Genomic DNA, 27,149 nt, shown 5'->3' on the forward strand with positions numbered 1-27,149 from the left:
TGGTTCAGCCCTGCTGCAGGTCAACGCCTGTGTCGTCCTGGAAAGACATGGTGTTGCTATTGCTAGTCTGCTCTTGTGCAGGCATTCGGAGGCCCTAAACTCCCCACTGGCGCCCCGTCCCTTCGAACTGGTCCGCAAAAAGGACTCCAACTCCGGCTTCAGCGAAGGCACTTGACCCCACGCTGCTATCAAAGTACCCGCAACATTTGAGCATTCAATGTCGCCCACGCCCCCCCCTCGCTAAATGCCCTGCACAAGTGACTCTTCCGCCGACATGGAGCTATTCTTTGCTCTGTCCGCCATCTCTCATTGTGCTGTGCTGCTTGAGTGCTCCGCCTGGGCCTGACATTGAATTCCTCAGCCGTCCATTCGCCCTCTGCCTGGCTGGCCTTGCCCCATCACCGTACGGCTGCATTAGACCGTCTTCCACCCTTTAGTCACCTGTCAGGTTAGTCAGAGCCGTCCCAATTTTGTACTCTGCGGCTTGGCTGATGCCTTGCTGCTCCTCGTTTCTCTCAGTGCTCTCTCACACACTGCTTCCGAGGTGTGCAGGACAGAGGTAAGAGAGGTGTGAGCTTGATGAGAGTCTCCGCCCATCCAGTTTGGGAGGGCGTGCCGATATATGCCAGTTCAAAGTTGACGCCTCGTGGGCTTCTTTCTCTTTGTACCTCGACTCCCGGACCCAGCCTTCCTCTAGGCTGCCAGTCCTATAAGGCTACGATGCCTCGTCGTTTCCTGCCTTGGTCTGCCTCTACTATATTCGTCATAGCACACGACGCTCTCTTTAAACCCTTTCCTTGCCTGTCTTTGTTTGTTTTATACGGTATCGTGTTGTCTTTCTCGTTTCAACTCCAACCAGCCTACTTATATCACGACTCAACACAAACTCCATCTCACGCACGTCTCGCCCGTCACCACAAGACAAAGTCATAGCTCTTGCTTCCGGAGACAAACAAGCGAATACAATCACAAGTTAATTTATTGTTTTTGGTCCGATAATCGAACCTCAGCTGCCGCTCGGCGCGGCCGTGAAGAAAGTGATCCGTGCAGGCAGGAACTGCGATTCATTCTCAAACAACTACTACAACAGTAAAGTAGATATGTGCTACCAACTGGTCGAGCTATACTCAGCATGTCGGTGTCTCTACTACCAACACGCAATTGATCGATGTGCGGCCTATGGCAGACCTGGTCACGACATTCAACAACGCACAATCTACGTTGGCTATGCCTGCAGTGCACACTCAAGTCGAAGCGCCCAGTATGCTTCATCGCACTCGTATTCTGACTCAGGATACTATAGCTCTCGATCCAGTCGCAAGAGCTACCGGTGAAACGTCTTGTCTTCGGTGATGGGCTGCCAGTCATGGCGATTTACCAAGCTGGAACTGTTTGAGTTTCAAGATTGGGTGAGCTTCCTGTACTCATCCAATCCATCTCGGCTCTCTTCTCTACTTGTCGGCCACGGCCGCCAGAGAGTGTCAATTTCAATGGGTCAGATACCTATGTGACTCGCTGAGTTCCTGTCTACACTTCCACGGCCTCGTTCACCTTCGTTGACTACGTCATGAGTTATGCAACAAACCTTATCGAAGACACGGATATGAGATTACGACTTTTCGATTCCCTCCCATCTGCGTCACGCGGTTCAAACCTGAACCGATGTAACTATACACCACTCCGTCAGATACTGGATCAAAGTGGCCTGGAGCCTTGGCACAGCTTAAACACTGTCCGGCGTCCTCCAACTAGGAACTGGGCCATTCTTTTCAATCTTTCATGAGGTGCCTTGTGTTTTTTTCTTGTTTTATTTTTGCGTTGATTTCTTTCCTATTACTGTTTTTTTAAGCGTGAAATTCCCTGCTCTGTGTCTGGGCTGTGCTTCATTTCCTTTTGCGGCTGGAACCATAAGACGCCTTTCATGATTATTGGCTGATGATGGAACTGGCAAGCTAGTCTCCCGTTTATGACTCTTAGACCTCTCTGGCCTGAGATTATATGCCTCGGCCGAGAGACATTGGACATGACTTGGGCTTAGATTTTTTTCGTCTTCATAGTCGACTACCTCACGGATATGCTTTTGCTTACGGACGGATACGTGATCATGTACTGGGAAAACAAAAGATGGGGGATATACAGTGGCGTTTGGATGTTTACGACACACGGTAATGTTTTGTTGGTCGGGTTCGATCAATATCTGTAGGCCGCGGAAATTCTCACATCCTTTTGTTTTGTTTTCCAAGACGGAGGATTGAGCCACGGCTCCAGACATTGCTCAATCCCTTGACTGCTTCACTTCTCTGCTTTTTTGGGGTTTTGTGTGTTCAGACGAAGCGTTCTACTCCACTTTTCTTTTGTCTCTTTTACTTTTTCCCTATTCTTGTTATTATTGCAAACATGTCAGGGCATTGATGTTATCACGTCCAATATGTCTGTGCTGGGCGCAGAATCAAGATGCTACGATCTGGAATCGTGGCGAATACAATTAGTACAGAAGCTATGTGGCACTGGCTGCCACGTAGACAAACAAACAAACATGAAGAGTTAGACGTCTCTCTCAACGTTTGGACTTTATTCCTGTGACGTGGAGCACTTTGGAAAGTACCTAGGCATGTTGCGGGATTCTAATGTCATTGCATTGTATTGCGTTGTATTGCCTCCTTTGGTTCACACTGGCTACATTCCCGGTAGATGTACGTTTGCTTACCTGAGCATATATCGTACCTGGAACAAATCAAGCACCCAAAGTAACCATGCTCCAGATCGCAAACCAGATCTGACAGTCAATGATATCCCAGCCTCTCCCACGACAAGAAGGATTCTAATCCCTGAATCATCCCGAGTTCCTGGGTCCACGGCCAAAACAGAAAAGCATGTGCAACGGTCAGTCCGCAGCCGAGCTTCACCTTCAAACCTTCACCTAGGTATTCCCTTTTCCCGGAGCCAAGCTTTTGGCAGAGTGAGAAAAACTGTGGGACAAGCCACGCGAGTTGGCTTGAACCAAAAATAGCTTCCCTCACAAAAGTGAGAAGTGTATGCTTGCCTGATCGGGCGTAATGGTGTGTGGGGATTTGCCGCAATGGCTTCTACCTCCAGTCTCTCTGCTTGCCATGAACTATTTGCGTGCTGTGGAGTGCCGAAGGATGGTGGGTGTCCGGAGGGCGTGATTTGTTGGAAGTAAATGGAAGAAGTCGTTTTGGGGATGGTTCCGGTGCGGAAAGGCCATGGGGGATTAGCCGCTTGGCGCCCTCCGCCCGGCTTGGGTGGTGCGCCAGGCAGCGATCAGGGATGCATCTGAGTTTGGATGAATGTCGACATGGAGCGTCTGATGTGGTGCCGTGCCAGAGGGTCGGGTGTTGGTGTTTGGGATTAATGCGCTGCGGTGGGACATGCATCTTGGCATGGATGGAGTTGGTCGTGCAGAAGCGATGCGATGCGAGGTGGGTAGCGTGAGTACATGCTTGTTTTGGGAAATCGTCTAATGTTGTTGGCGGGAGAAGCTGTGGTAAGGACTGGAGATTGGATTCATGGATGAGGAAGTGTGCGTTTGTTGTGTTTTGGGTTGATGAAGATTGGAGTGTATTGTCTGGAGTTCAAATGTTGCTGAGATTTTGTGATTGATATGAGGCGGGTTGATAGGGCGGGAATGCGAATGGGCTGCCGGAACGGCTGATAGCATCCAAGCGCATTGGGATCATTAACAGCACACAGGCACGGACTACGAATTTAGAAATAGCAAGTTCCTAATACACCAAACATATTCACATCCAGACATGCCTTCTCTTAGAGACAGTTCAGTTTCTCCAAGCAAAGGAACGACGAAAAGTTGGTCGAAGCGAGAAAGAAGCATCCTGAGCCTCCTGTCCCCCGCTCCTTCCCGATATCTTGGTTTAGCAACGATGGCAATCTCGCACGTCTGTAGAAGTCGCAGAACGCACGTTTTGGTGCACATTCACGCATGACGCTTGAGTCCAAGTGTTACAGAATGTGCAGGTGCAAAGCTGTGCGGTCAATGGCCAGCTTGGCGTCATTTTGACATGTTTGCAAACACTACTATCGCTTCGAAGCGAGCTTCCAACTCTACCATTCATTCACTCCATCCCAATCTCCCTTGGCGGACCGTCATCATCACCCCTCTTCTCACCCGCCACCTTTGACGTCCTCCATACCGCTTCCCTTCTCAATTCTTTACCGCAAATTACTTATACTTAATATCTTTATATACTTTCCCGCTTTCGTTCGTTCTGTTGTTGACCCTGACAAGATCTCGCCCAACATCGCATCAGGCCCAAATTTCAGATGTCTTCGGGCTTTCTTTCACTGAGGAATGGCAGAAAACATTACCATATCTGCTGATCAGCCGATACTCCGAGCCTCGTTCACACGGGGATTGCCCTGCTTCATCATATACACTCTCTTTTCGTATGTGCCAGATCAGAATCGCTCGGAATGTTCCCTTCGCTTCTCAGCCATCACATAGCCTACCAACCTGTCGACGACACTCTAGTGGGCAGCGGCGACTTTGACAAGACACCTCCTTCAAGTAGCCGACCTTCCCTGTTGGTAGCTCGTGCCCCAGAGAAAAAAAAATTAGTGCCGAATGCCAAGGTTACTACTTTTCGATCCCATCGTTTAAATCGTGCTGAGAGAAGTGGTAATTCGGCGAGCAATCAGGAGCTCGTGGCAGCTCATCACGCCAAACAGGCATTTTGCGATAAAGGCCTGGAAGCAGTGGCCTCAAGGCTGTACTTTGGGAACCAAGAACTTACAACACAAGACCCGGTCGACCAGAAATATCCCACTACAGCGAGCATACCTGCATTTGAAACCGTTGATTGGTCAGGAAAGGCTACGACACCGAGCTCGCTTCCTCTTCTTCTGTGTTTGTCTTTGCTGCCGATGAGGGGAACTTATGAATAATACTAATTATTTGGCTAGATAAACAACTAGATAGTCAAACGAGCTACGCAGGACCCTTTTCGATGGCAGGTGCAGGCCCGATGCTTGACCTCTTGGCCGACAATGACTTTGCAACGTCTTCTGAAAATCGTTCACACTCTCCTCACATATCAAGAGTAACAACGATCCAATACCCTGGTCATAGTTTGGTTTCCAAGATTCGGCCGGCTGAAGGCAATTCCCCAACTCGCCAACCCGACATAGTCGGAGAAAGCCGGGGACAGGAGTATCAACAAAGCCGCAACAAGGTTGCCCCTTTCGATCCAGCAAACGATGGACGTGGCACGGGGGGATTTCCGCACGAAATGTTGACATCCCCACCTTCAACTACTAGTCCTTCAAGTGCGATACAGGATACATCGCCCCAAGGCAACTCTACGGAGGAGTCTCACAGCTCAGTCGTCGAGCCAGGCCCAAATTCAGAAGGCAAAAATGAACTAGCAATGGCAGAGAAAGACGATTCAGAAGCTTTGGCCGGCATGCCCTGGCACATGCTGAAAATACCCATTTCCAAGGTTCGTCCTTGTGTCCTAGAGCCAACTTCGGAAACGCACGCTTCGAACTATCCAACTTTTGGCCCCAAGGTCCAGCTTGCCCTATTGGATAACCTGAACCCCAATTCCTCAGGTACAACTTCAGGGCCCTTTTCTTTTGAGCAAACACCTCTCTCATCTGGTAAGCATGTCTCCTGTAGAGGCGACTCGTTCAGCACTGTTGGCTCGCATGAGGGTCATCATCATGCGTCTCTACCGAAGCAAGTCACGGCAGTCACAAGTGGTGACCACTCAATCGATAATTGCCCTACATCATACAACTTGTCCCTCACTAGTGATAAAAGTCTGAGTCGCCCCGACGAGTTTATTCTGTTGCCCTCTCATAGCGATCTATCAAGTGGCGAAGTCCTTGAAGTGACCGACATAGAGGCAGCAGCCCCCAGAGCATCACCAATGTCTAAATCAGATGGTGCGACTTTAGATGATTACGCTCAACAGATAAGCCCTCCCTCAAACACCCGTTCCGAAGGGGACTTGGCGATATCCGAATCCAGGCAAGCAGCCGAACACTTCGCTACTCCGGCCACAAATTCCCCAGTTCTGTACGCACCCATTCCCGTATCTAAGCTCCGCCCGTCTTTCCCGACGGATTACGCAGCCGATTCTCAAGCACGTGGACATAGCTCGATTCCCAAAGTCGGTCCATTTTTGGAACTTTTGGGGGAAACTCGTCCGATTGGGAGGTCCTAGTTTGACACTGGCTCGGATGACCTAGGCCCTGGCAAAAGACCTCAGACTTTATACTCGACCGGCTCCTCAGGACACACTCAGGCCCTAAACTCCATGTTCGATTACAAGCGTACAGCTCAGTGGCTGAAGGAAGTCTTGAGATATCCCGAGACGCACCCACCAAAGTATACGAAGCACCCTGGCCAGCGCCGTCGAATGTGCAACACATCGCCCGATCAAAGGTCAGTACTGTCTTGCATCATCTCCTCAAAATCCCAAAACAAACAGTCGACCTTGTCCGAAAATCAGTCGTCGAAATTCGATCGCATGGGATTTAAACGTGCCGTTAGTGATTTGGAGAGACTCCTGAATGAGGCACTGGCAATTGCGTCACAGGTTGTGGACCATCCAGCTTCAAGCTCTACTCAGGGGAGAGACAAGCAACCATCTACAAGTGCTTATTCACAGGCCCATAGCCTTACTAGTCAACTCATGAAAGGCAGTCGCTCCAAGGCTAGTTTCTGTTCACCAAGTGCAGATGGCAGCGGTGGGGACTTCACCCAGGTCGAAAATAATGCCGACAAAGATGCCAGCCAGGAAGGGAAGCTATCCATTGCGCTGCCAGGGTCGATGTTAAACGGTGTTGCTCGTGGTCAAGTTCCTCGAGTTGAAATCGGGCAACGAGAGAGTCAAGACCTTGGCCGAGCTGGCGAATTCAAAATTCCACGCAGAAAGTCTAGCAAGAAATTGGCCATAATATCCACTACGCAAGCTAGTCAAGGGATCAAACCTCATCTTCGAGCTGGTCACCTGGATATGACAAACCCCGGAAACAAATTCACGACAAAACGTAACGAAATGTCTAGGCCTCCAGGTCATGAACCAGGGGCAGCGAGGCCAAGGCCTGCTTATCAACACCATCCAACTCATCGACAGCCACTAGCAGGTGATGACATGCTTCCCGAACGAGATATTGCTGGCAGGTCATTACACACAGATCACGGTATCAGTCTTCGTCGACGATCGCACGTCAGTCTGAGAGGAGCCCAAGGGTTCAGTCTTGCCAAGTCACATAAGCGACAACCAATTGCTCGAGACTAGTCGCCTGTTCGAAAGCGATTTGTCGCCTCCGTAGCTTGTGCTAGCACGGCTCTCATTGGTATAATACTGGGCATCTATTCTGGTTTAGTTCCCTCTATCCAGTACTATGTTATTGATCAATCCCATGTCATTGTTCACGGTAACACGGGCTGCTTTCTCGGTCTAGCCCTGCCAACCTTTTTTCTATGGCCATTACCTTTGCTCCATGGAAGGAAACCGTACATCTTGTCTAGTTTGGTCTTGGCCATGCCACTTCTGTTCCCGCAAGCTCTTGCTGTCAATTCTCAGAGGCTCAGTGATGCGATTACGTGGCGATGCGTTTTGCTAGCCAGCCGAACCCTCATGGGAGCCTCCCTTGGGTTTGCGAGCATGAATTTTCACTCGACATTGACTGATCTGTTTGGGGCGTCTCTGATGAGCTGCAACCCTCATCAGGAAGTTGTCGACGACTTTGATGCCCGGAGACATGGCGGCGGCATGGGCGTCTGGTTAGGCATCTGGACTTGGTGTTGGATTGGATCTCTGGGCGTGGGATTTCTTGTTGGTGCTAGCATCATTGACAGCTATCCACCAGCTTGGGGCTTCTATGTCAGCATCATAATCATTGCCGTTGTCCTCGTCCTAAACGTTGTTTGCCCGGAAGTTCGTCGGTCAGCATATCGACGATCTGTGGCCGAGGTCCGAACCGGAGAAGATATTTCACGGCGAGTAGCTCGTGGCGAAATCATGATGCATCGGGTGAAAACAGGTCCAAAGTGGTGGGGACAAGAGGTGTATCATGGAATCGCACTCAACTTGGAAATGCTCCGCCAACCCGGATTTGCAATCATGACAATTTACTCTGCCTGGATATACGCTCAAGTTGTCTTAATCATCATCTTGCTGGGGTCATTGGTTTCACGATTCTATCGTATGAAATCCACCTTTGTCGGTTTATTCGTTGGATGCATGGCTTTGGGTGCCTTGCTTGCGATCCCATTCCAAAAAGCCAATTTGTTCTCTCGCTCCCGCCAGGCCCAGCTAAACAGCAACTTAGCTACGCTGGATAGAAAAGTTGCTTGGTCATCTCATCTTGTTCGCCGTACAGTGTTCACTCTCGTCCTGCCGCTCGCCGGTATTTGCTACGCAGCGGTGTCTTCCGGTCCACCAATACATGTCAGCGTACCGACACTGTTTTCAGGATTCGTTGGATTCTTCTCCAGCCTGGCTATTGCAGAATGCAATGGACTGGTCATGGAGGCTTTCGACTGCTCTGATCTATCTCCAGGAATGACAGGGCGCCAAAGAGGCGGTTCCGGCAGAAAGCAGAAGAAGACAAACTACTCATCGTTTCCAAGAGTTACAGCCGGATTTGCATCCATACACGCCTTGGCATTCCTCTTGGCTGCCGGTTCTACCGCCCTAGGCGGGCACGTTACCAGAGTTTTGGGACAGCAGGTTGCCACTGGTGTGGTGGCCGGGATTCTTCTCATATTGACGTTTCTGTTACTTCTCGCCCTTCTTCGTTTTACTGAAGTTCAAATAGTCCCAAAATCCAAATCACAAGAAATGGATAGACTGGTGGAAGCGCGCCGTCGTTCGACAATCCGTCGAGTGTCCATGCCGAATAACTCGCAAGCCATCATTGACGAGGAGAGGGCGTGGAGACCTGCCATGATTGGAAACCCTACAAGCAAAAGACGCCGGATGAATGTTTTCGAGCTCGGCAGCATGACTCGCTGGCAAGAGATTCGGAAAAAGAACAAACTGATTGATGCCGGCGCTCACCTCAACCGAGAGGCTTGGGATCAAGGAATGGACGCATTGGATGACCAGTTGAGCGACTTCCGAAGAGACGCACACCAAGTCTTTCACGGAACGAGACGAAGTGCAAGACGGCTGCGTCGAACGGATGAGAGTAGCGACGCTGTTCAACCTATAGAGATGAGAAACCTAGAGGACCAAGGAAAACAGGAAGGCTCACAACAAACTCGACGAGGCAGGCGAGAGTGTGCTTTGAGCCGCACCTCGGATGAGGGAAGTGATGGTACACACTTAAGAAACAGAAACAAGGTGGTATAAATTGAATGCTAGGAATAACAAAGCTTCATAATCAAACCTACACCCCTTTTCGACACTATTATACAGTAAATTTGCCCCTATACTTAATAAACCTCTATTCCGTCATGTTCTGTGTGAATCTCGTCATTTCTTAACCAGATGCCCCTTTCTCATTATATATCAAACTTTAAGGAAAGTGTATGTAATTTACAAAACGGCTCTCCTTCCATTTCTAATAAACAAAAGACCGTAAATGATGGTGTAGCCTACTGAACATTGAGGTACAAATCCGCACCACGCCTCGTGGGAGTCAGTCTCGGCACCCACGTCGGCGTAGATGGTAAATCCCCCGGATATCCCCGTGGAGTAACAACCTCTGGAGACAAGTACATTGGCCCGCCGCTCCCTCGATGCCAGTTATTCGTGCCTGAGGAGGAAGAGTGGTCGGTGGATATGGACATGTTGACAGCCCGATCGTGGCCGAGGCGTTTGGCGATGAGGGACGCAGGCGGCAACGGTGGTTGCTGGTACTGTGCTTGCTGTACTTGCTGCTGTTGTTGTTGCTGTTGCTGGTAGAACGGGGGATAGTGGTGCTTTGGTTGGTGGTTTGGATGGGGTCTCGGGTTGGGATAGGGATAGGCGTGTTGTTGGGGCCGGCGGATGTGGTTTTGCGGTGGGAAGGGTTGCGTTTGTGGACCTTGTCTTTGGGGGATTTGAGGGTGAGGTTGGCGTTGTGGACGCATTGGTGAGTGGGAGTGGTGGTCTGGTTCTGTTTCCATGGTTTTGTGCTTTTGTTTGTTCTTTCGGGCTTGAGGGGGGAGCCAGAGCGTTGATGTGTGTTGAGGGCGACGGGGGTGTGGGTGTGCTGGGAGGCCGGGGATCCAGGGCGGTGGTTCTGGTCTTTGAGTGTGAGTTTGTGGTTGTTGTGTGATTCTTTGAGGTTGGGGGACGAGTTCTTTCTCGGGTTGGGTTTGAAGTTGTGGTTGTGGTTGAGGGTTTGGATGAGCGTCATGAGGTTGGGTTTTTGGTTGAGACTGGCTTTGGGTTTGAGAGTCGATTTGGTGCTCTGGTGGGCGTGGTGCTTCCTGAGGTTGAGCCTGATGCTGGGATTGAACTTGCTGATGCTGTTGTGCGTGAACCTCTCGAGGTTGAGCGTGAGTTTCAGTTTGGGGTTGAAGTTGTTGCAGTTGTGGACGTGCGCCCTGTTGAAGTTGTGCGTGATGTTGAGCTTGCTGCTTTTGATGTTGCTGTGGATGATGGTCTCTCTGGGGTTGGGTTTGAAGCTGACGTTGATCTTGATTTTGAGACAAAGCTTGCTGCTGAGGGGCGTCTTTATGAGGTCGAGGGTAAGCCTGCTGTTCTGAACGAACATCCTTCTGAGGTTGAGTCTGGGGTTGAGATTGGCCCTGCTGTTGTGAACGGACTCCATCCAGTAGTTGCGGTTGCGGTTGAGGCTGGGGCTGGATGGGATGTTGATGAGGCCAACCATACGGCTGCTCACGTACAACCCCCGGAATCTGCGCTTGAGATTGAATCTCCAGTCGCTGCGGCTGCTCAGACGGCTGTATGGCTAGACTATGTTGCTCAGATACATGCGAGTTCACCAACTCTAGCCGCCTCCCTTGCTGAGGAACCACCAACGGAGAAGGCTGCAGCTGCGTCTGTCGTCTTTGTATCTGCTGTCTAAGCATACTACGCGGCCGAGCAGAAGGAAGCGCAGCCCTATCATCCTCAGGCTCAGGAGACGGTTCAACAATCCTCATCGTCGGAGACCCCGTCCGCAGGAGACTCGGATCCTGAACCGTCTTCTGCCGCGACATAATCACCGAGTGGTGAGGAGAAGCCGCAGTGACCATGGTAGTAGGAATAATCGGCCTGATAGCCGGCACGGAAGCGCTCACAGCACTGACGGCTATGCTCTCCGTCTCCATTGTATTCGCCGCCTGCTTCGACAGACTTCCGAGCGTGGGCATGGCCGCACTGCTAGCTATGCCACCCGATGCAGTCCTATGATGAGCCGACTTGTATAGAATGGGCATCCTCGGCGGCGGCACCAACCTAGGTTTACCGGTGGGACCGTTTTCTCTCCCCGGAATCTTGGGATACGACACGGGTGATCGTCCGTTTCCTGAGCGGGGGGACTCCGCCACGGGGGAGAGGTTGACTTGTGTTGTTCCCGGTGGTTGTAGCGGGTTGTCGTCTTCGGACGACGTGCTTATGGTGGTGATGCCGCTGTCTGCGGAGGGGGCACGGGGTCGAGTCAGGTTTCGGCCGGAGGAACCTTTTACAAACATGTTTTGGGGGTTACTTGGGGGGCTGGAGAACAAGGGCCTTGGGATGGCGTCCTGCTGCGCATCGGAGAATCTGAAGGATGGTTCGGTCACGACTCGTATGGACTGGTGATTTGGCGGTGGGGGAATAGGCGCAGATGATGAGCGGCGGTGGGAGGGTCGTTTGTCGGGGATTGTGGCCGCTGGTTGTTTTGCACGACTGCTATTCATGACGGGGAGGATTGTCACGCTCGTCGCTAACCTTGGGTGTGCGCTCAGGGGCGTTGGTGTTGTGCCCTCCAGTTCGGCAGTCTGCGAAAGTCGCTTGGGCCCGTTGGTCGTCCAGTTCGAGTACTTGTTGGTGACGAAATACGCTGTCGTGGACTGCGGTTCTGCAGAGACAAGGCCCCAGGTCTGACCCTCTGGTGAGATGAAGGATGATTCGTGTCCGTCTTCCTCGAATTCCGTCATTGTACTCTCACGCGGCTTGTTCGTCGTTTTGGCAACGTGCAGGAAGTCATCTCTCTGTGGAATCTGTAGCTTCGGTAGAACAGGCGGTTGAGATGATATCCGTGTGTACTCCGGCGAGGGAGTGTCCATCTGACTCCCCGACGATGTTCCCGTGGGAGGAGTATGTTTTGCCGGTGGTGAGGGTGGCTTGTTGGGAATAGCCAGAGCGAGGATTGGTTTCGCAGGAAGGAGTTTTGATATCGGTCTTGGTGTGGGCGTCGTTGTAGCTTGAGTTGTGTGTTTGGAGTGCGATGGTGATATTGCGAGGCCGATGAGGCTGGGTCGCCAACTCGCACGGTTATATGCTCTTGAGATGGGAGATTTTGTAGCTGCTGGAGGTGGTGGTGTTCGTCCGGCTGTGCTTCGTATTCCGCTGCTGTTCCTACGGCCGTTGCTGCCGTCACCGCAGCTGCAGATGGGCCATTATTGGAATCATTTGGAGGATGAACAGGGTTTGCCATCCACGATGGCTCAGTGCTATCCCCGCCGCGGCTCTTATCGAATCTGTAGCCCCAGGAATCTCGCCTCGGCGGCGTACTTGATAGGGGTGTATGACGGCCATGCTTCTTCTTCGCCCGATATAACCTGAACAGCAGCAAGAAGCCGACCGCCACGGCCGCAAATCCAATCACTCCCACTGAAATACCCGCCTTCTGAACAGGAGTAAGACCGGTAGAACTAGAAGCGGCGGCTGGTTCTCCCGTGGCGGTACTCGTCTCGGCAGCTTGTGTGGTGGTGCTCACAACTGACGTCCTAAGCGTAGTGTCTAGACCGGATGTAGTCACCGTAGGGGTATGCGTGTCAATAACCAATGTCGACGGAAGACCAGTCCTTGTAAACGACCTGCTGCGAGTCCTCGAGGGCCGCGGATATGAAATTGGTCCGCCTCCTGAAGGCGGCACCACCAATGTAGCCGTGATGACGCCGTGAGTGGGTTGTATCGCATTGGGCTGGTTACTACACATTCGGTAGGCCTTGGATATCACCGCTAAAGCACGTCAGTCTCACCTTCAAGTCGTATAAGAGCAAGGAAAACTCACAACCGGCATCTTTCTCAGGACACGCTCCCAGCCTCTGTTCCGCAGCAATACACTGCACCGCGCCCTCACCGACAGTAAACCCCGTGTCCCCATCCGTGGAGCACAATTCCTCGAGGGACGGGATCCCTTTACCCCGTACAAGTCCATAATTTGCGTCGAGAAAGGAAATGAAGCAGTCTTCCGCGCAGGCGGGCACCACGCAGGCAAGCTCGGCGGTGAGATTAGATGTTCGTCGGGAAGTATCTACAGCGAAAATGGTGGAAAGGAGTGACAGTAGTAGGAGTCCGAGACGGAACATTCTATAAAGAGGCATCTACAAATTGTTAGCATCCTCAATTCCAAAATACATCACGTTGTCCGTTCCAAATAGATTGATACTCACCCAGAGAAATCAGAACCGTCTAGTGCGAGACGACCAGCATCCCATCCACATCACCACAATAAACAATAGCAAGGAAAAAAGAAACAGTTCACAAAGAAAATAAGAGACCGAAATTTTCGCAAAAACAATGAGCAACAATGTAAACGATAAACAATATCAACCGCCTCCCATATGTGTCCTTCCCTTTTTCCTTTCATCCCTCCCACTTCTTGGTCGGCGCCTCGCAACCGCCCATACTGTATCATCACATCCTCTCTCTGCACCTTGCCATCATCATTCTGCATCTGCGCATGCAAGTCCGCTCAGCCAACCATTTGCGTGAGACGAGCGGCGGGCCAGCGCTTCCATGTGGCATCGAGTGGCTGCCATGCCATCTTCGCGTTTAGGCGCCCGTTCGTTGTAAGCGCCACCAACCATGTCGACCCTGGCTTTCCGTATGGCCCCTTGGGTTCGTGAAACACGTCACGTGGATACATCTTGGACACGCTGGGAATAATCCTGGATTTTGGAAAAAAGCCTTGTGTCACGGCCCAATGGTGTGGGATTGGGATATTTTAGCGCAGGGATTTTTTGGGAATGGGTTGGTTGGATGGGATAGTCGTTTTATGTGGTCGCGCGTTGTGGTCGTTTCGAAACATTTGTTGGATTTGGGCGTGTCGGTGGTCGTGTGGAGGTGAATGAGACCGGATGACTATTCAGCTGGGTTGGTTTTGGTGGTGGCCTACACTGCAACCATGTATTTATTACATTGTAAAACAGTTAGGGAAGTCTTGTTCTTGGGGCACTGTCTGTTGGGTTCGAATATTTGCAACCATTCGCCTTGCTTCGATACACCGACACACGTTTCTACGACTCCTCAGCCACGAGTATAACAACCTCATGTAAATGTCTCTATTTCAATATTCAGATTCTGCCCCCACGAAAAAGCCATCTGCTAAAAAAAAGCATCAAGCGTTACTACTCGCCCCCAACACATCAACTATGCTCAAAGGACAAGTAAAAACACAGAGAACAGAAAGGAACCTCTGATACGCCAACGCCAGATAAACACCTCATCAGCGAGCAAACGACACCAAGTAAACGAGTGCCCCTTCAAGACCACAGTCCTCCCAGCAATCTCAAGAGTCGACTCCCTGGCTGCCCGTCAAAGTATGCTATGCGATATATTGCGGATGCTGACGCTCCATCCTTACATGGCCATTTCCGCCTGAAGCTTCCTCAGCTCGGCCTCTTCGTCGTCCTCCTCGACGGCCTGGGCTCTGTTTGAGACGGCTGTACAAACCAACGTCAGCCAAGTTCACACGATAATCGTCCTTCAACTCCGTAGGGAAAATACTCACGCTCCTGGTTTGCCACCGAAGGCATCTTGTGCACGATATCGGCAACGGGTACACTTCCCGTCTTGAGGATATCCTCGTCCAGCTTCTCCTGTTGAAGCTCGTCCAACTCCGCCTCGAGTTCGTCGTCGTCGATGACCTCGCCAATAGGATTCGATGTGATTGCGTTGACAATCTCCTCGCTGAGTGCGTTTTGCTCTCGAAGTTCGTCCCTGTAACAACCAGCGTCAGCACCATCCAAATCTCCAACTTCCCACAGCCATGCGGTGCCATAACACAGGAAAATCGCCGCATAAAAGATGTAGGCACCCACATTGTCTGGTCCACCTTTTCCGGTGTAAGCTTGCCATGAATATTCGCCATGGCTTTGCCTGCCTGCTGCATCGCCAGCAAAGTCTCATGGTTGATGTTGGCCGACTCTATTGCGTTGATCTGTGTATCCAGAGTCCCTATTTGCGCCAGGGTCTGCTCCAGAGTATGCTCGTTCGCCTTCTTGCGCCGCAGGGCTGCCTTGGCCGCTAGAGTTCAAACCATCGTCAGTATCATCTTCACCACATTTTGAAATCCCAACTTTCCCACCCCGCATTATGAAGCCTCAGTGGGAAAGAAGAGGGGCGAAGGCACCCATCCAGTCCTTACCGTTCTTGTTTGTAGTTGCGTTCTTGCGCGCGATATTCTGCTGTTCCTCTATTTGGCTCTGCAAGTGTTTCTCTCGCTTCTGCAGCATATCGAGCTGCGAGCGGAGGTTGAGGATGGCATTCTTGGGCGAGTCTTTGCGGTTCTGGGCGGAAGAACCACCAAACCAGCTCCACATCTTGGCTGTCCGAGTTGTCGCGAGACGCTCCGAGTTTGTATAAGATTTAAGATTAGGAGAAGAGTGTTTGTAGATAGAGTCAACCTCGTCGATAGCCAAGTCAGAGAAGTGTTAGGTGTCGGCCGAGGCTGGAAGATTTGTCGCGTTGGTTGATAAGATGCGGCGTTTGGTGGGGTATTCTTGACACAATAGACGTGGTGTCGGGTTCTGGCGTTACGGGTCGGAAAAGCCGGCCACGGTCGTCGAGGCAGCGAAGTAGATGCCTTCAGGTGAATCTCACTCGGGTGGAAATCGTTATGAGGAATTAATATCTCCGGGTTTGAAGGTCGTCGTCAAGAAGGTTGCGTGGACAAAGTAGGCTACAATGCAATAAAATGAGGACTGACTGGCCCATGTGGTGGCGGCATTGCTGCCTCTCCAGTCTGGTCCAGTCCAGCCAGTCCAGTCCAGCCAGTCCAGTCCAGGTCAGTGCACGCACCCTGCTGGGCGATGACGGCACCCCAATCACCCAGCAACCTGATGGGCGCCCGTGTTTAGCCGCGTTTCACCCGTCCGTCATGTGACGCAATTGTTACAGCTGACCAACGCGAGCAGCCAAATGACTACATGGCCAACCTGCTGTTACTCAATCTCAAAATTACACGCAATGAAATATAAATAGCTTTGTGTCTATTATGTGTAAACCGCCGTTGCTTTACAGTAGCCATCCACACCCAAAAAAAAAAAGTAATATCCTTAAATTGACCCACAGCACAGTCGATCACGACCATTTTATAAAAAACAAAAAAGGGAAGTAAAACGCAAAACGCAAAGGCTCCCAATGTATGAAATGTCGGCGTCTAACTGGCGTGAGAATGAGTGAAATGGCCCGTCGTCTTCCGGCCCAGCATCATGGATCGTCAACCCAGTCCAATCCACCATCAGTCAAAATTAGAACAACCCTGCAATAGCAACTCAAGGCCACGAATAAACAGTCAACCTCGGCAAACCTACCCGAGGGTGTAAAAAAAAGGAAAAGAAGCTCCAGTCCGTCCATTGCAGCCAACCTGCGCCCCCAGGAATTTTGGAAAATGTCATGAACGCTCATACAATAATTTGTCTCGACACCATTAACAGGTCACAGAGACCATTCGAACCATTCCAGGCGAAATATCAGACATTTGAATCGTATTGTTATGGTAGTTGAAGTAATAACCCTTGAAAGGGGAGTTATTCGGTGGCTTTGTCGATTTTATAAGTTGCCGCCTTTCTCGTCGGTATCGATGTGCCATACGACATAGTTGGGGAGGCCGACCACTTGGTAGCCCGCTCGCTTCGCCATCTTGGCAAATCCTTCTGTCTCGGCTTGATTCTCGAAGGCATAGGACGGAAAGTTGATGCCTACCAATCCGTTAGTCCAACGTGTTGTAAAAGCAGCAGAATCCACATACCAGATCGGTGAACATCGGCCTTAACAAGAATGTTAACGCCACCAATACCATCGAGTTCAATCTCCTCATGCGGATCGTCTCGCCAGTCTCCCATCTTTGCCATGTAGGTGCGGCCGGTGTCGTATTGTTTGTACCCTAATGAGAATATGTGAGTAAATGTTCGTCTATAAGTTCGCGTCATATAGCGCGACTAACCCTCGGCGAGAACTGTATCCTTATCCAGGCTAGCGGCCAACCGGCGGCCTTTGTCCGACTCAACCCACGAATTATAATCAACTGTGACACGTCAGCATCCCCTTCTGTGTGGAATTGTCACGCATAGTAAGCAAACGTACATCGACCTTCGATATCAACACCGTTCTCATATCTGTGGAACCAAATGTCTAAACACAGCTAGTTAGAATGGGGGTAAGTCATAGCACAGCCCGGAGTCCTTTTACGTACTTGGAACCAAGATGTCCTTATCGTGAGCAATGAAGTCCTCGAGAATTTTATTCGGGCTCTCAACAATATCAACATCTCGCCAGTAGACCCAAGAGTGTTCCGGCTTCAATGCAGTAGCCAGCAAGTAATTTCTGGCTTTACCCATGGCCTTGCGGCGAGGACCCTGGGCCTCAAACGAGTGTCTCTGTTGAACATCCTGGCTAAGGTGATAACCAAAGTCCTTCTGAACAACGGTAGCACTTCGGAATGGGATATTATCCGGTCGCTTTTGGATTCGTTCGAGCTCGGCGGCAAGCACGGCAAGAGTGTCGTCCTTGGAGTCAGAGACAAGGAAGGCAAGGTCAATCAGGTTATGGGGATAGGAAAGCTTGGCAAGCAGCTCAAAGTACTTGGAAAGGTGAGGAGCTGCGTCTTTTAGCGGGGTGAGGATAAGGACTCTCTCTTGGTTGGCGACGGCCTTTCGGGTAGACTTGATTGGGTTCAAGTCGACGTTTTGTATCGTTGGAGACTCGACCTTGAGGGGCGCGTGGTGATTAAAGATGACGGGCGTCTGCATGTGCGCATTCCATCGGGCGTACTCGTTTTGCGACATTTCTATCGGCGGTGTTGACGGACCCCAGCAGTAAAAGCTACATCACGAGCATGTGTCAGTCATATTGCCCCCTTGTTTGAAGAGAGAGACCCTGGGAAGCGATCTGCACTCAAACATGTTCGTACCTCTGCATTTCCGACGCTGAGCTGCGAATACCGCGCCATAACAACAGAATTATGCCAGTGACTGCAATTAGAAGCAAAAACCGCGTCCGCGTTAGGATATTCCAGACGACACGGGTGGGCGGCAGCTGTGCTCTGGCGGCTTTCCAATTCAAACCTCCTTTAGGAAGAAGCATGATGGGCGATTGGGAGCAGGGCCGTGCGCCACAACCGGATCAAAAGGACGTGTGGTAAGTGTACAAGATGATCAATCGATAAATTTCGTGCGCGGGCTTGATGGACTCGAGTTGTCGAGGATGGCTCCCGGTGTCGTGAGAACCAAGGAGTTTCGGGAGGGCGATTGCGTGGACGAAGGCAAGGTAAAGTGGTCCAAACGAGTGATGGGTGCCAATAGGGGATTGACGAAGAAGAAAAGGAAGATACGGATGCAATGGTTTCTCTGCCTCGACAATCACATTAAATCAAGGCAGCTGGATGGCCAGCAGCAGACAGCAGGCCGGCGGATCGAATGGTTGTTGGAGAATACTTGACGTTATCAGTTGGGTTGAAGAGAAAAGCGAGTGAGAATGGAACGAAAGGAACTTGACAAGTTGAGTGCTGAATGAGGCCTGGTTCCTCGTGGCGTTGCGCAACGTGCTCGAGTGGGCGGGCAGAGGCTGAGAGGCGCAAAGGCGTGGAGGTGCTTGGTGGATGGATGTCTGGTTGGTTGGTTGGTCTGGTCTGGTTGGTCTGGTGCTGATAGGCAAAACTGCAAACTGCAGATTTCCAAGGTTCTGCCCACTGACCCAGTGTCCATGTGTCCACTTGAGCATTGAGCACTTGAGCAGTCACACTCGTACAATCTGCCCCAGCCTTCCTTGGTGGGCATTGCCCACTGGGCACACTGTCAAATTAGTTGTAAATGGCGCTGTTGGCTGCGGTCTCCAGGCATGTCTCGCCCCAGGTGATTACCATTGATGGCACGGAGTAGTTCTGCCAACAGCAGAAACCCCAAGTCCTGGTATGACCCATATGATCGGACTAAAAGGTTAACTTTTCAAGGTTACATCCGAATGACTTGGCGCCAAACTCACGTCGCACAACCGGGCAAGTATCTCACAGGTCTCACGCCAACTCCGGAACGGTCTGGTGCCGCGCCCGAATTTAGCAGCTCCCAGGTGCCATGTCCAGGCTTGTTGGCGCTACCAGACTCCAATGTGGTGCCAGGCTGCCACTGAAACCACTGCAAGCAACTAGCACGTCCGTGGTTTGAAGGGCCAGAGGATCAAATCAAATGAGAAATCCAGCAAAAACCAGGCACAAGGGGGATTGTCAGGGAGCCGAACCAATTGAGTTGTATCCAAACAAGGGCAGCGACCAACAATAGTTTTCTGAGCATTCCCAACGTCCGCGTCCATGCCCTCGCCCTGATGGCAAGTAATATTGACCAGTGCCAACCAGTTGACCTTCTTCGCGAAGAACACAACCAGACCGTGGAGGTTGTCCATTGAAGCTCTGAACTACCTGCTTCATCTGGCACAACACAATGCCCATGTGCCTGCAAACCCGGCCCGTCAGCCGTTGCAACTACTCCGTACTTTGTCGATCAATCAGAAAAGAGGAGATCCTCCGCGTCGTCCTCTTTCACCCTCCAACCAATCTTCCTGTCATCTGAAAATTGGGCCATCAGCTTGTCATTTAGGCCATCGAACCCCTGTATCTTCTAGCCTCGCACCTATTTCGGGAGCTCAAATAGTGGGCAGTGCTGACGATTCGCTTGCCTTGGCTCGTATTCTGTGACACTGGACCAATGTTGGAAGAGTCCACATCCGTGACCTACAAAAGCTGTGAATACGTGAAAGCTCTATGATAACTTGAAGTTTAAAAAATTGCTGCACGCGTTGCTAGCTCTCAAAGATGAGCTACATCCATATGTAGGTAATTGCGTCTCATCCTTTGGCGGTTTGACCCATTCGTATCGCATCTCGATCACGATTTTGAGTTTTGAAGCACGCGCATATTTTTGGCCAAACACTGGTTTCATTGACAGCTTCAAGATACGAGGTCAGTTTCCGTCACCACATTAACAGTCAAGAAACCTTCATCTTTCGTCGAGCACACAATGTCATGTCAGGGAACACCAGTTGACAATGGTGTACTTGGTGGCATGCCTATGCCCTCTTACGCCAAATATTGTTGAGACGCCAGGCGAGAGAAACCCCAAAGTTATCTGGATCATGGGTATCATTATTTATATTCTACCATTGTGTATCGAGTCTCTCAGGAACTCCTCCCAGCTAGATGGACACTACTCATGTTGGCCAGTTAGGCCGAACATCTGAGGTTCCTTTCCTCTAACGCCCTCGGATACCAAAACACCGTTCGCCTTCCTCCCACCGTCGACGCAACACTGCACATGATGCTTTCCTCCTGTCCAAACACACGCCATTTTGTGGCCCTTCACATTCCGTTGCAAGTGGTTTGACCCCTCTATAAACTGCCATATCGACATTTAGACCGTCCGCATGCCCGTAGCGTCCCCTGGTTCCAGAGTTGATTGAAAATAGTGCCAAGGCCAGCGTTTTGCTTCATCCAGTATAATACAGTGCTCCAAGCGCGGACAACCATGTATCCAGCTGTGCAATGCGTATCGCGTTTCGTCAGACATGGCTCGACAGATATCAATTGATGGCTAGTCTTGTTCCCCTCGGTTGTCCGCAACGCTCGGCAAGTTATCGACAATTAACCCGACATGGCAGCGTCCTTGGAGTCGTCCGCACCACGAACCCAGAGCACATTGTTACATCTACACAAGTTCAGTTAGCCACTCTGCCGTAATACGCAGACCAACCCAAAGCTTCAGAATTGCATACCTGATCAGTACTTGTCCCAGCAGACCAGTTGGTTTGTCGGAAACATATTCCTCGGTGCCGGACAACTGCAGATTCATGTAGCTGTCGACAGAGACGAGTGTGCCCTTGTACTCAACCTGACCCCACTTCAAGCGGACGAAAACTGGCTTGTTGACGAGGTCCTGCAGCATCGGCCGCGGGTTAACGGGTACGAAACTCATGGTGTTGACTGTTGGTGTGTGGTTGGGCTGGGAGGCGATCGCGAAAAGGCTTCGAGATAGCTTCGATGTCTGGTCTGCAGTTGGACCTTGGTGCTGCCTGAGGTAAAATTTGCCCGCTGAGCGTGGCGCGTTGCGGCCGGGTTTACTCCGGCTGTGGATGTGCTACCCGGTACCTCGGGAGAATTGGCTTCTGAGATTGGGGCTCGCGGCCGATATAGCTCTACCTTGCGTCAGCGAGGAATATTCATTGTTTGCTGCTGTTTCCCAATAATCGTGCTCATAATGTATCGATTTCGCCTTGACAATTGCAGATTGTTAGCATCAAATGACATCAATTTGTTATCGTTTATTCAGCATAGACCTAGCTCCTGAGCTCGACAACCCGACCAATTAGGATTAGTGGAAGTCTCATTGCAAAGCCCCTGGCGACAACTAGGGCGTGAAGAATACATCATCGATCAACGGTAGAATTCACGGTGACGAAACCTCCAGCTCATGTCAAACAATTCAAACCCCCAAGCATCATCTCTGCGTAAAACCGACAAGTTGTCATGCCGTTTGACTGCCCCATCTACGAAATCGCATAGACATCTCATGAAGAAACACCTAGCCTTCCTCCTCAGCACATCATTGAGATCTCACCTCTCTTACAAATCCAAACAGACACAACACATCACAACCCTCACAATGGCCGCAACAAGACGATCATCACGGCTCAGCGCTCAATCAGACGCAAAACCCCCTCCCTCACACTCAATGCCACCACCGCCAAAAGACCAACCTCCAAACTCGAAGCAGAATAATCGCAAGCGCAAGGCTTCCACATCAAAAGCAACAGCGCCAGTGACACCTACAAAGCGACGAACGCAACACATCCAGCCGGCGCCGCCATTGACTCCCACGCCCAGCGCGGCAAGAGTCATTGCAGAACCAGCACAAGTTCCAAAACCTCGAAATGCCACAGTTACGAGATTAGCTGACCCGCGGGCTACTAATGCCACGCTCCTCTCGCCAGAGACATCCAGGGTCGTTGCATCCAAGGATATTGAGCCTGAATCGCCATCCAAGAAGCCTGGCTCTAGAATTACTACGGATAACTTACTAGACGTTGCGTGTGCGCACTTGATCAGCGTGGATGAGAAGATGCGGCCACTGGTAGAGAGAAACCACTGCAAGATGTTCTCGCCTGAAGGACTGGCCGAGAAGATTGACCCTTTTGAGAGTCTAGCCAGCGGTATCATATCACAGCAGGTATCTGGGGCGGCGGCGAAGTCCATCAAAGCCAAGTTCGTTGCGCTGTTTGATACTCCGGAGGGAGGGTCAAGATTTCCTCATCCGTCAGAAGTTGCGCCCATGTCGATTGAGAAGCTTCGCACGGCGGGATTGTCGCAGCGCAAGGCGGAATACATCAAGGGTCTCGCGGAGAAGTTTACAAACGGCGAGCTGAGCACCAAAATCTTACATGAGGCTCCGTACGAGGAGCTTGTTGAGAAGTTGATTTCCGTTCGCGGACTGGGTAGATGGTCGGTTGAGATGTTTGCCTGCTTCGGGTTGAAGAGAATGGATGTGTTTTCTGTTGGGGATCTAGGCGTCCAGAGAGGCATGGCGGCGTTTGTGGGAAGGGACGTGGCAAAGTTGAAATCCAAGGGGGGCAAGTGGAAGTACATGTCGGAGAAGGAAATGTTGGAGATATCTGAGAAATTTGCGCCGTATAGAAGTTTGTTTATGTGGTTGATGTGGAGGGTTGAGGATAGCTATACAGATGTGAGTACATTGGAGTAGAGTACAGCTGGGATTCCCATTTTTGTTCCGTATTTGAAACGATGGAACGAGTCGTTGCTTCAAGAGAACCTTCCCTTGCTTTGTCCGATGGTCGGTCTCATTAGCATCACGTCATATCTGCTATGCTTTGGGTGAGGATGATACTGTTACGCGTCGGGAGAGTGTTTCAGATCTCAATTACCGCTGCGCTTGCAGCTAGGATCCGGCACTTAGAAATAGAAAGACAAGTTCAGAGCCTCAGCTCTCCGTCGACATACCACTGTTTCACAAAATCAATCTGTTTGGGCTGGACCTGGTATTCTTTTAGTGGACTGGGCATTCTAAAGCGGAAACTTCATTGCGATAGGCTTACTTTGAGACGCTGAGATGTCGATCGGTGTCGATCGAGATATACCTGGAAAGGGACGGCAGGGGGAACCCCTCTCAAAGCCATTGAGACAGTGCTCATGCATTCTGTCCTCGGACATGCACATGTGACTCCGTGACAGTTGAACGTAAGGGGCTAGTTATGAAAATGTCAATGACCCATGACATGGAGTCAAAAGAATTATTACTCAGTAGTTTGGTTGGTTTGGTGGACCATGTCCTGATTTCGTCTTCGCTGCAAAGAAGAAGCAATACTGATCACTCACCATTCATCAAGACGGCTTTGGCGCTTGCTGCACCAGACTTTGAGTACCCAGTCCGTTGACTTGCTTTTTAGTCCAGGATTTAACTTCCGCTACTCTCCGGCCTTCCCGTCATGCGTCCCGAACCTATCGCATGTTGGCCAGGAACCACTAGGATTGCCTCCACAAACCAAGGCACAAAATGGACATCACTATGAAAACCTTCCGTGTCAGTCTGGAATTGGGGCCTTTCAACTTTGTATCTCGAAGATGTATGTGCAACGGCATGTTGGGTTTGAAATTGTTCACGTAGTCCACATCCACCAGACCACACCATTGATTGCGACACAATTTACCGAGATGCCTCGTAATTCAATGACTTAGTTCTGTAATCGCGTCGTGCTAATCCACGGCCATTTGAGTGGAGGATTTGGGTGAAATTACAGCATCTTACTGTTGCTAATTTCTAGCCAGGGTATTGGAGAAGCGACAAGTTAGTTTAGGGGGTCAAGCCGCCCATGCTGTCATGAAGGGACGCGGATGCTACGGACCACATGCAGCACTAGAAACCTAATAAAAAGATCCTGGTACGAGTGCGCTGGAGGACATGTGGCAACCGCAAAGTCCGGAGTATGAGCAGCATCGTCCATTTGACAATGGCCTGTCAGGTCAGTTGCACAGTGCAGGGTCTGTCGCGACATCCAGATGCGAATGAATGATCTGTCAAACCACTGTCAGCCCTTTTTACCCAAGGCCAAGATATATGTGGTCAAACATTCACGTCTGGCCGTTCTGGTAGTCCAGAAACGGTGACCTGGCCTCAGAGCCACACCAGAAATTATTTAGCCCCAGACCAGACTTGCGCTCGACCGGCCGGCCAGTTCCCTGATGGAAGCGCCACACCCTATCAGAACAACAGGTTGGTAGGCCAGCTGCGGCATTGGCACCAATGGAAAGACCAACAAGGCAGAGACAGTAACAGTGAATAAACCACTTGCCAATGGTCCAAGGCCAGTTCGATTTTGGGGCGTTGCGTGGGTGTTGCATGCTGTTCATTCATGTACGTGCCAAATGATAAGGCGATTGTCATCCATTTCAATCGTATGACCTCCTGCTTGGCGCGCCTCTGGCTACATTGCTGAGGTCTTCAACCCGTATTTCAGCTCGTTTGGTGCTCAAATGTTGAGAACATGACTCCATTCAGAGCATTGTGCGTCATTACCCGCTCTTGAGCAAGGATAAAGCGGCATTGGCCATTTCAGATCTCACCGTAACCTGGTGTCCGTCCGCCGTGATGTTTATCAACATGACCATACACCCCGAGGCCAGAGTAAGATACGCTGCAACTTAATTGTCTTTGAATCACAGGGGGCTGTTAGACTGCTGGGGGTAGGTGAATACGGCGACTTATTCTCTTTTCGCTCGTCTGGTACAATTCAATGCCACTCATAAGAAAGGGAAGCGAGCCCAGAAGCATTTACTCTTTTGTGGCAGTTGTTCCACTGCATTTGATGTGTACATATGCCAGCGTTCGTTGATGGTGAAGATTTGGCTTACATCATCGTACCGCAGATGTATCGACGCCACAGCGTAGCTTGGGACGGCCACGCAATCAACACTATCATTCTTGGTTTTCTTGAGTGTGGTAAGAAAAAGCGGACCTCTTTATCGGCCAAACAGAGTACCTCAAAAGTCGCTGCTGACAGTGCGCATGAAAGTCTGGATTCACGGGGCCAGGAATTTCGCTTGCCGTTGACGTTGATGAGCACTCCGTAGGCTGGGCCAGTTGGCAAATCTCGTATCGATGACAGTTTTGGACCACTGTTAGCAGTGCGCGGCATCACGAGCAATGGCGCGTCAGAGTCAATTGAGACAATGATGCTTTCTTTCTGCGAACATGTCGTATTTTGTTCTGGACCTAATTTGAGAGCAGGGTTGGATTGGTGCGAGCACAACCCGCACCACATGTCGGGCCGGCCTGGTGCAGGTTGGCACAATGTACACTCCGTCGTAAGGGGCGGCAGGATCTCGAAGACGGGCCAGGGTTGTTGAAGGCACCTGCGGAGGAGCAATCTCACTTTCTCCATTCATTAATCCTGCATTGTCCATTTCCAATTCCTTCGATGGCATCCGTTTTTGGAGAGCACACCAGACGCCGCAACGCTCTTCACGGACACATCTGCAGAGCTGTAGCATATGATTATTACCTAGAGAGGTACTGTAACAAACAATAAAGATTAACTGTTCGAAATGTGCTCATGCCATGTTGACATGTCGCTAAGGTTTGTTGCCCTCAACCAAGTGTCGCTGCGCTAAAATCGAATCAAGATTTTCGATTGGCATTTGTCTGGCCCATCTCCAAAAGTCTCTTTGGACAATGGCAACAGCTGCAGAGCGGCGACAAGGTTGCCGTTTTGGCCGATGGTGGCGCTGGTGGCTGTGGAGCGATTGTGCCTCTTCCAGGTCCAAGAGTGGATGCTATCGTCGGGCATGGGCGTGTGGGAGTGAGTCCTGTCTTGGGTTGTCGTCGTCGCCGCACCGTCCAGTTGTCTGGTGTTACTCAACAGCCATCTGTGCCGTTTGGTAGCGCGTTTTGGTGGTGAAAAATATGAGTCGACGGCGCAAACTATGGGCTTCAAGATGGGGAAGAGAAGATGCTGTGCCTCCACGGTCCACGCCGAGATGGTTGTTAAACTCCACTCCCTCTTTGCAAACAAGCAAGAGTTGGAGGGCAAAGTTTGAGGTATTTGGGAATGGCACCCAAGACCGCACCCAAGACCCAATCAACAGTGCATCCAAGTGAGCGGAGGTGTAGAGGTGTCCATGCCACACCTCCAAGACCACCAACACGCCCCCCTTTTCCCTCAAGACGAACTTGTACAGTCTTGGTCTGTGCCCCCTGGGCCTTTGAGATGGCGATGGGCCCCCTGGCATGGCATGGTGTTGTTTGATACTCTCTGTGGTGCACTTCCATGTCCACTTGTCCAGGTTGCCTGGCCTCTCCCCGGTCCACTTGGTCCGCTGTTCGAAGACAAGAAAAGGACCTGGCAGTGTTTTCCTCCTGTTCATCCCCCTTCTCTTTTTCTTCCTTTCGTCGCCGTCGTCTCTCGTTGTCGTCGCCGTCGTGTCATCGTTTTCCGTTTTTCGATTCCCGCCGTTCGTTCGCTAGGCTGCATATCGCCTTTTTAATAACCGCCGGTTTATTTCTCGACCAATTCCTCAATCTCCGCCAAGAAAACACAACCATTCGATCTGAAGCACCAAATCGGCAAGCTAGGATTGATTGACTTTGGACGGTACGTCTCAGTCGTTGTTTCGGTACTGCGCTCGCGTTGCCCTCGCAGCCACCTCCGCGGCTCCCTCAATTCCAATTCATCCAATTTTTAAATACATTAGCTTTTTTTGTGCCTGGCATACTTCCTTCCCTTCCCCTCCTCCCTCCT

At 50.9% G+C, this 27,149-nt stretch overlaps 10 protein-coding genes across 10 annotated transcripts; 5 read left to right on the plus strand and 5 right to left on the minus strand.

Moving 5' to 3' along the window:
• Positions 1 to 579: 579 nt before the first annotated feature.
• Positions 580 to 933, plus strand: VFPPC_18119 (hypothetical protein; the record flags this gene model as incomplete). Its single annotated transcript, XM_022429775.1, has 1 exon — positions 580 to 933. The coding sequence occupies one exon, from the start codon at positions 580 to 582 to the stop codon at positions 931 to 933; it is 354 nt and encodes a 117-aa protein (XP_022285187.1).
• A 45-nt stretch (positions 934 to 978) lies between these two features.
• On the minus strand, positions 979 to 1,368 carry VFPPC_18120 (hypothetical protein; the record flags this gene model as incomplete). Its single annotated transcript, XM_022429776.1, has 1 exon — positions 979 to 1,368. One exon carries the CDS (start codon positions 1,366 to 1,368, stop codon positions 979 to 981), a length of 390 nt encoding a protein of 129 aa, XP_022285188.1.
• Positions 1,369 to 4,449: 3,081 nt separating this feature from the next.
• VFPPC_14631 (polyamine transport protein) lies at positions 4,450 to 7,283 on the plus strand (the record flags this gene model as incomplete). The annotated part of the gene is made up of 3 exons (XM_018292399.1): positions 4,450 to 4,882; positions 4,939 to 6,149; positions 6,204 to 7,283. The coding sequence occupies 3 exons, from the start codon at positions 4,450 to 4,452 to the stop codon at positions 7,281 to 7,283; spliced, it is 2,724 nt and encodes a 907-aa protein (XP_018139520.1).
• A 246-nt stretch (positions 7,284 to 7,529) lies between these two features.
• On the plus strand, positions 7,530 to 9,344 carry VFPPC_14630 (major facilitator superfamily transporter; the record flags this gene model as incomplete). Its single annotated transcript, XM_018292398.1, has 1 exon — positions 7,530 to 9,344. The coding sequence occupies one exon, from the start codon at positions 7,530 to 7,532 to the stop codon at positions 9,342 to 9,344; it is 1,815 nt and encodes a 604-aa protein (XP_018139519.1).
• A 245-nt stretch (positions 9,345 to 9,589) lies between these two features.
• Positions 9,590 to 15,676, minus strand: VFPPC_09597 (hypothetical protein; the record flags this gene model as incomplete). The annotated part of the gene is made up of 9 exons (XM_022428664.1): positions 9,590 to 9,916; positions 10,021 to 10,729; positions 10,815 to 12,512; positions 12,569 to 13,091; positions 13,144 to 13,442; positions 14,719 to 14,797; positions 14,866 to 15,074; positions 15,176 to 15,380; positions 15,502 to 15,676. The coding sequence occupies 9 exons, from the start codon at positions 15,674 to 15,676 to the stop codon at positions 9,590 to 9,592; spliced, it is 4,224 nt and encodes a 1,407-aa protein (XP_022284153.1).
• A 1,231-nt stretch (positions 15,677 to 16,907) lies between these two features.
• On the minus strand, positions 16,908 to 18,440 carry VFPPC_09595 (mannan polymerase II complex ANP1 subunit; the record flags this gene model as incomplete). Its single annotated transcript, XM_018288105.1, has 6 exons — positions 16,908 to 17,056; positions 17,107 to 17,241; positions 17,302 to 17,382; positions 17,442 to 17,489; positions 17,551 to 18,179; positions 18,268 to 18,440. 6 exons carry the CDS (start codon positions 18,438 to 18,440, stop codon positions 16,908 to 16,910), a joined length of 1,215 nt encoding a protein of 404 aa, XP_018139516.1.
• A 2,545-nt stretch (positions 18,441 to 20,985) lies between these two features.
• Positions 20,986 to 21,316, minus strand: VFPPC_09594 (small nuclear ribonucleoprotein SmF; the record flags this gene model as incomplete). Its single annotated transcript, XM_018288104.1, has 2 exons — positions 20,986 to 21,049; positions 21,117 to 21,316. The coding sequence occupies 2 exons, from the start codon at positions 21,314 to 21,316 to the stop codon at positions 20,986 to 20,988; spliced, it is 264 nt and encodes an 87-aa protein (XP_018139515.1).
• Positions 21,317 to 22,003: 687 nt separating this feature from the next.
• Positions 22,004 to 23,098, plus strand: VFPPC_09593 (DNA-3-methyladenine glycosylase; the record flags this gene model as incomplete). Its single annotated transcript, XM_018288103.1, has 1 exon — positions 22,004 to 23,098. The coding sequence occupies one exon, from the start codon at positions 22,004 to 22,006 to the stop codon at positions 23,096 to 23,098; it is 1,095 nt and encodes a 364-aa protein (XP_018139514.1).
• A 122-nt stretch (positions 23,099 to 23,220) lies between these two features.
• On the plus strand, positions 23,221 to 23,463 carry VFPPC_16562 (hypothetical protein; the record flags this gene model as incomplete). The annotated part of the gene is made up of 1 exon (XM_018294315.1): positions 23,221 to 23,463. The coding sequence occupies one exon, from the start codon at positions 23,221 to 23,223 to the stop codon at positions 23,461 to 23,463; it is 243 nt and encodes an 80-aa protein (XP_018139513.1).
• Positions 23,464 to 26,262: 2,799 nt separating this feature from the next.
• VFPPC_18121 (hypothetical protein) lies at positions 26,263 to 26,775 on the minus strand (the record flags this gene model as incomplete). The annotated part of the gene is made up of 1 exon (XM_022429777.1): positions 26,263 to 26,775. One exon carries the CDS (start codon positions 26,773 to 26,775, stop codon positions 26,263 to 26,265), a length of 513 nt encoding a protein of 170 aa, XP_022285189.1.
• Positions 26,776 to 27,149: the final 374 nt, after the last annotated feature.

Source organism: Pochonia chlamydosporia, chromosome 7 (genome assembly GCF_001653235.2).
Source record: "Pochonia chlamydosporia 170 chromosome 7, whole genome shotgun sequence".
NCBI classification, from domain to species: Eukaryota; Fungi; Ascomycota; class Sordariomycetes; order Hypocreales; family Clavicipitaceae; genus Pochonia; species Pochonia chlamydosporia.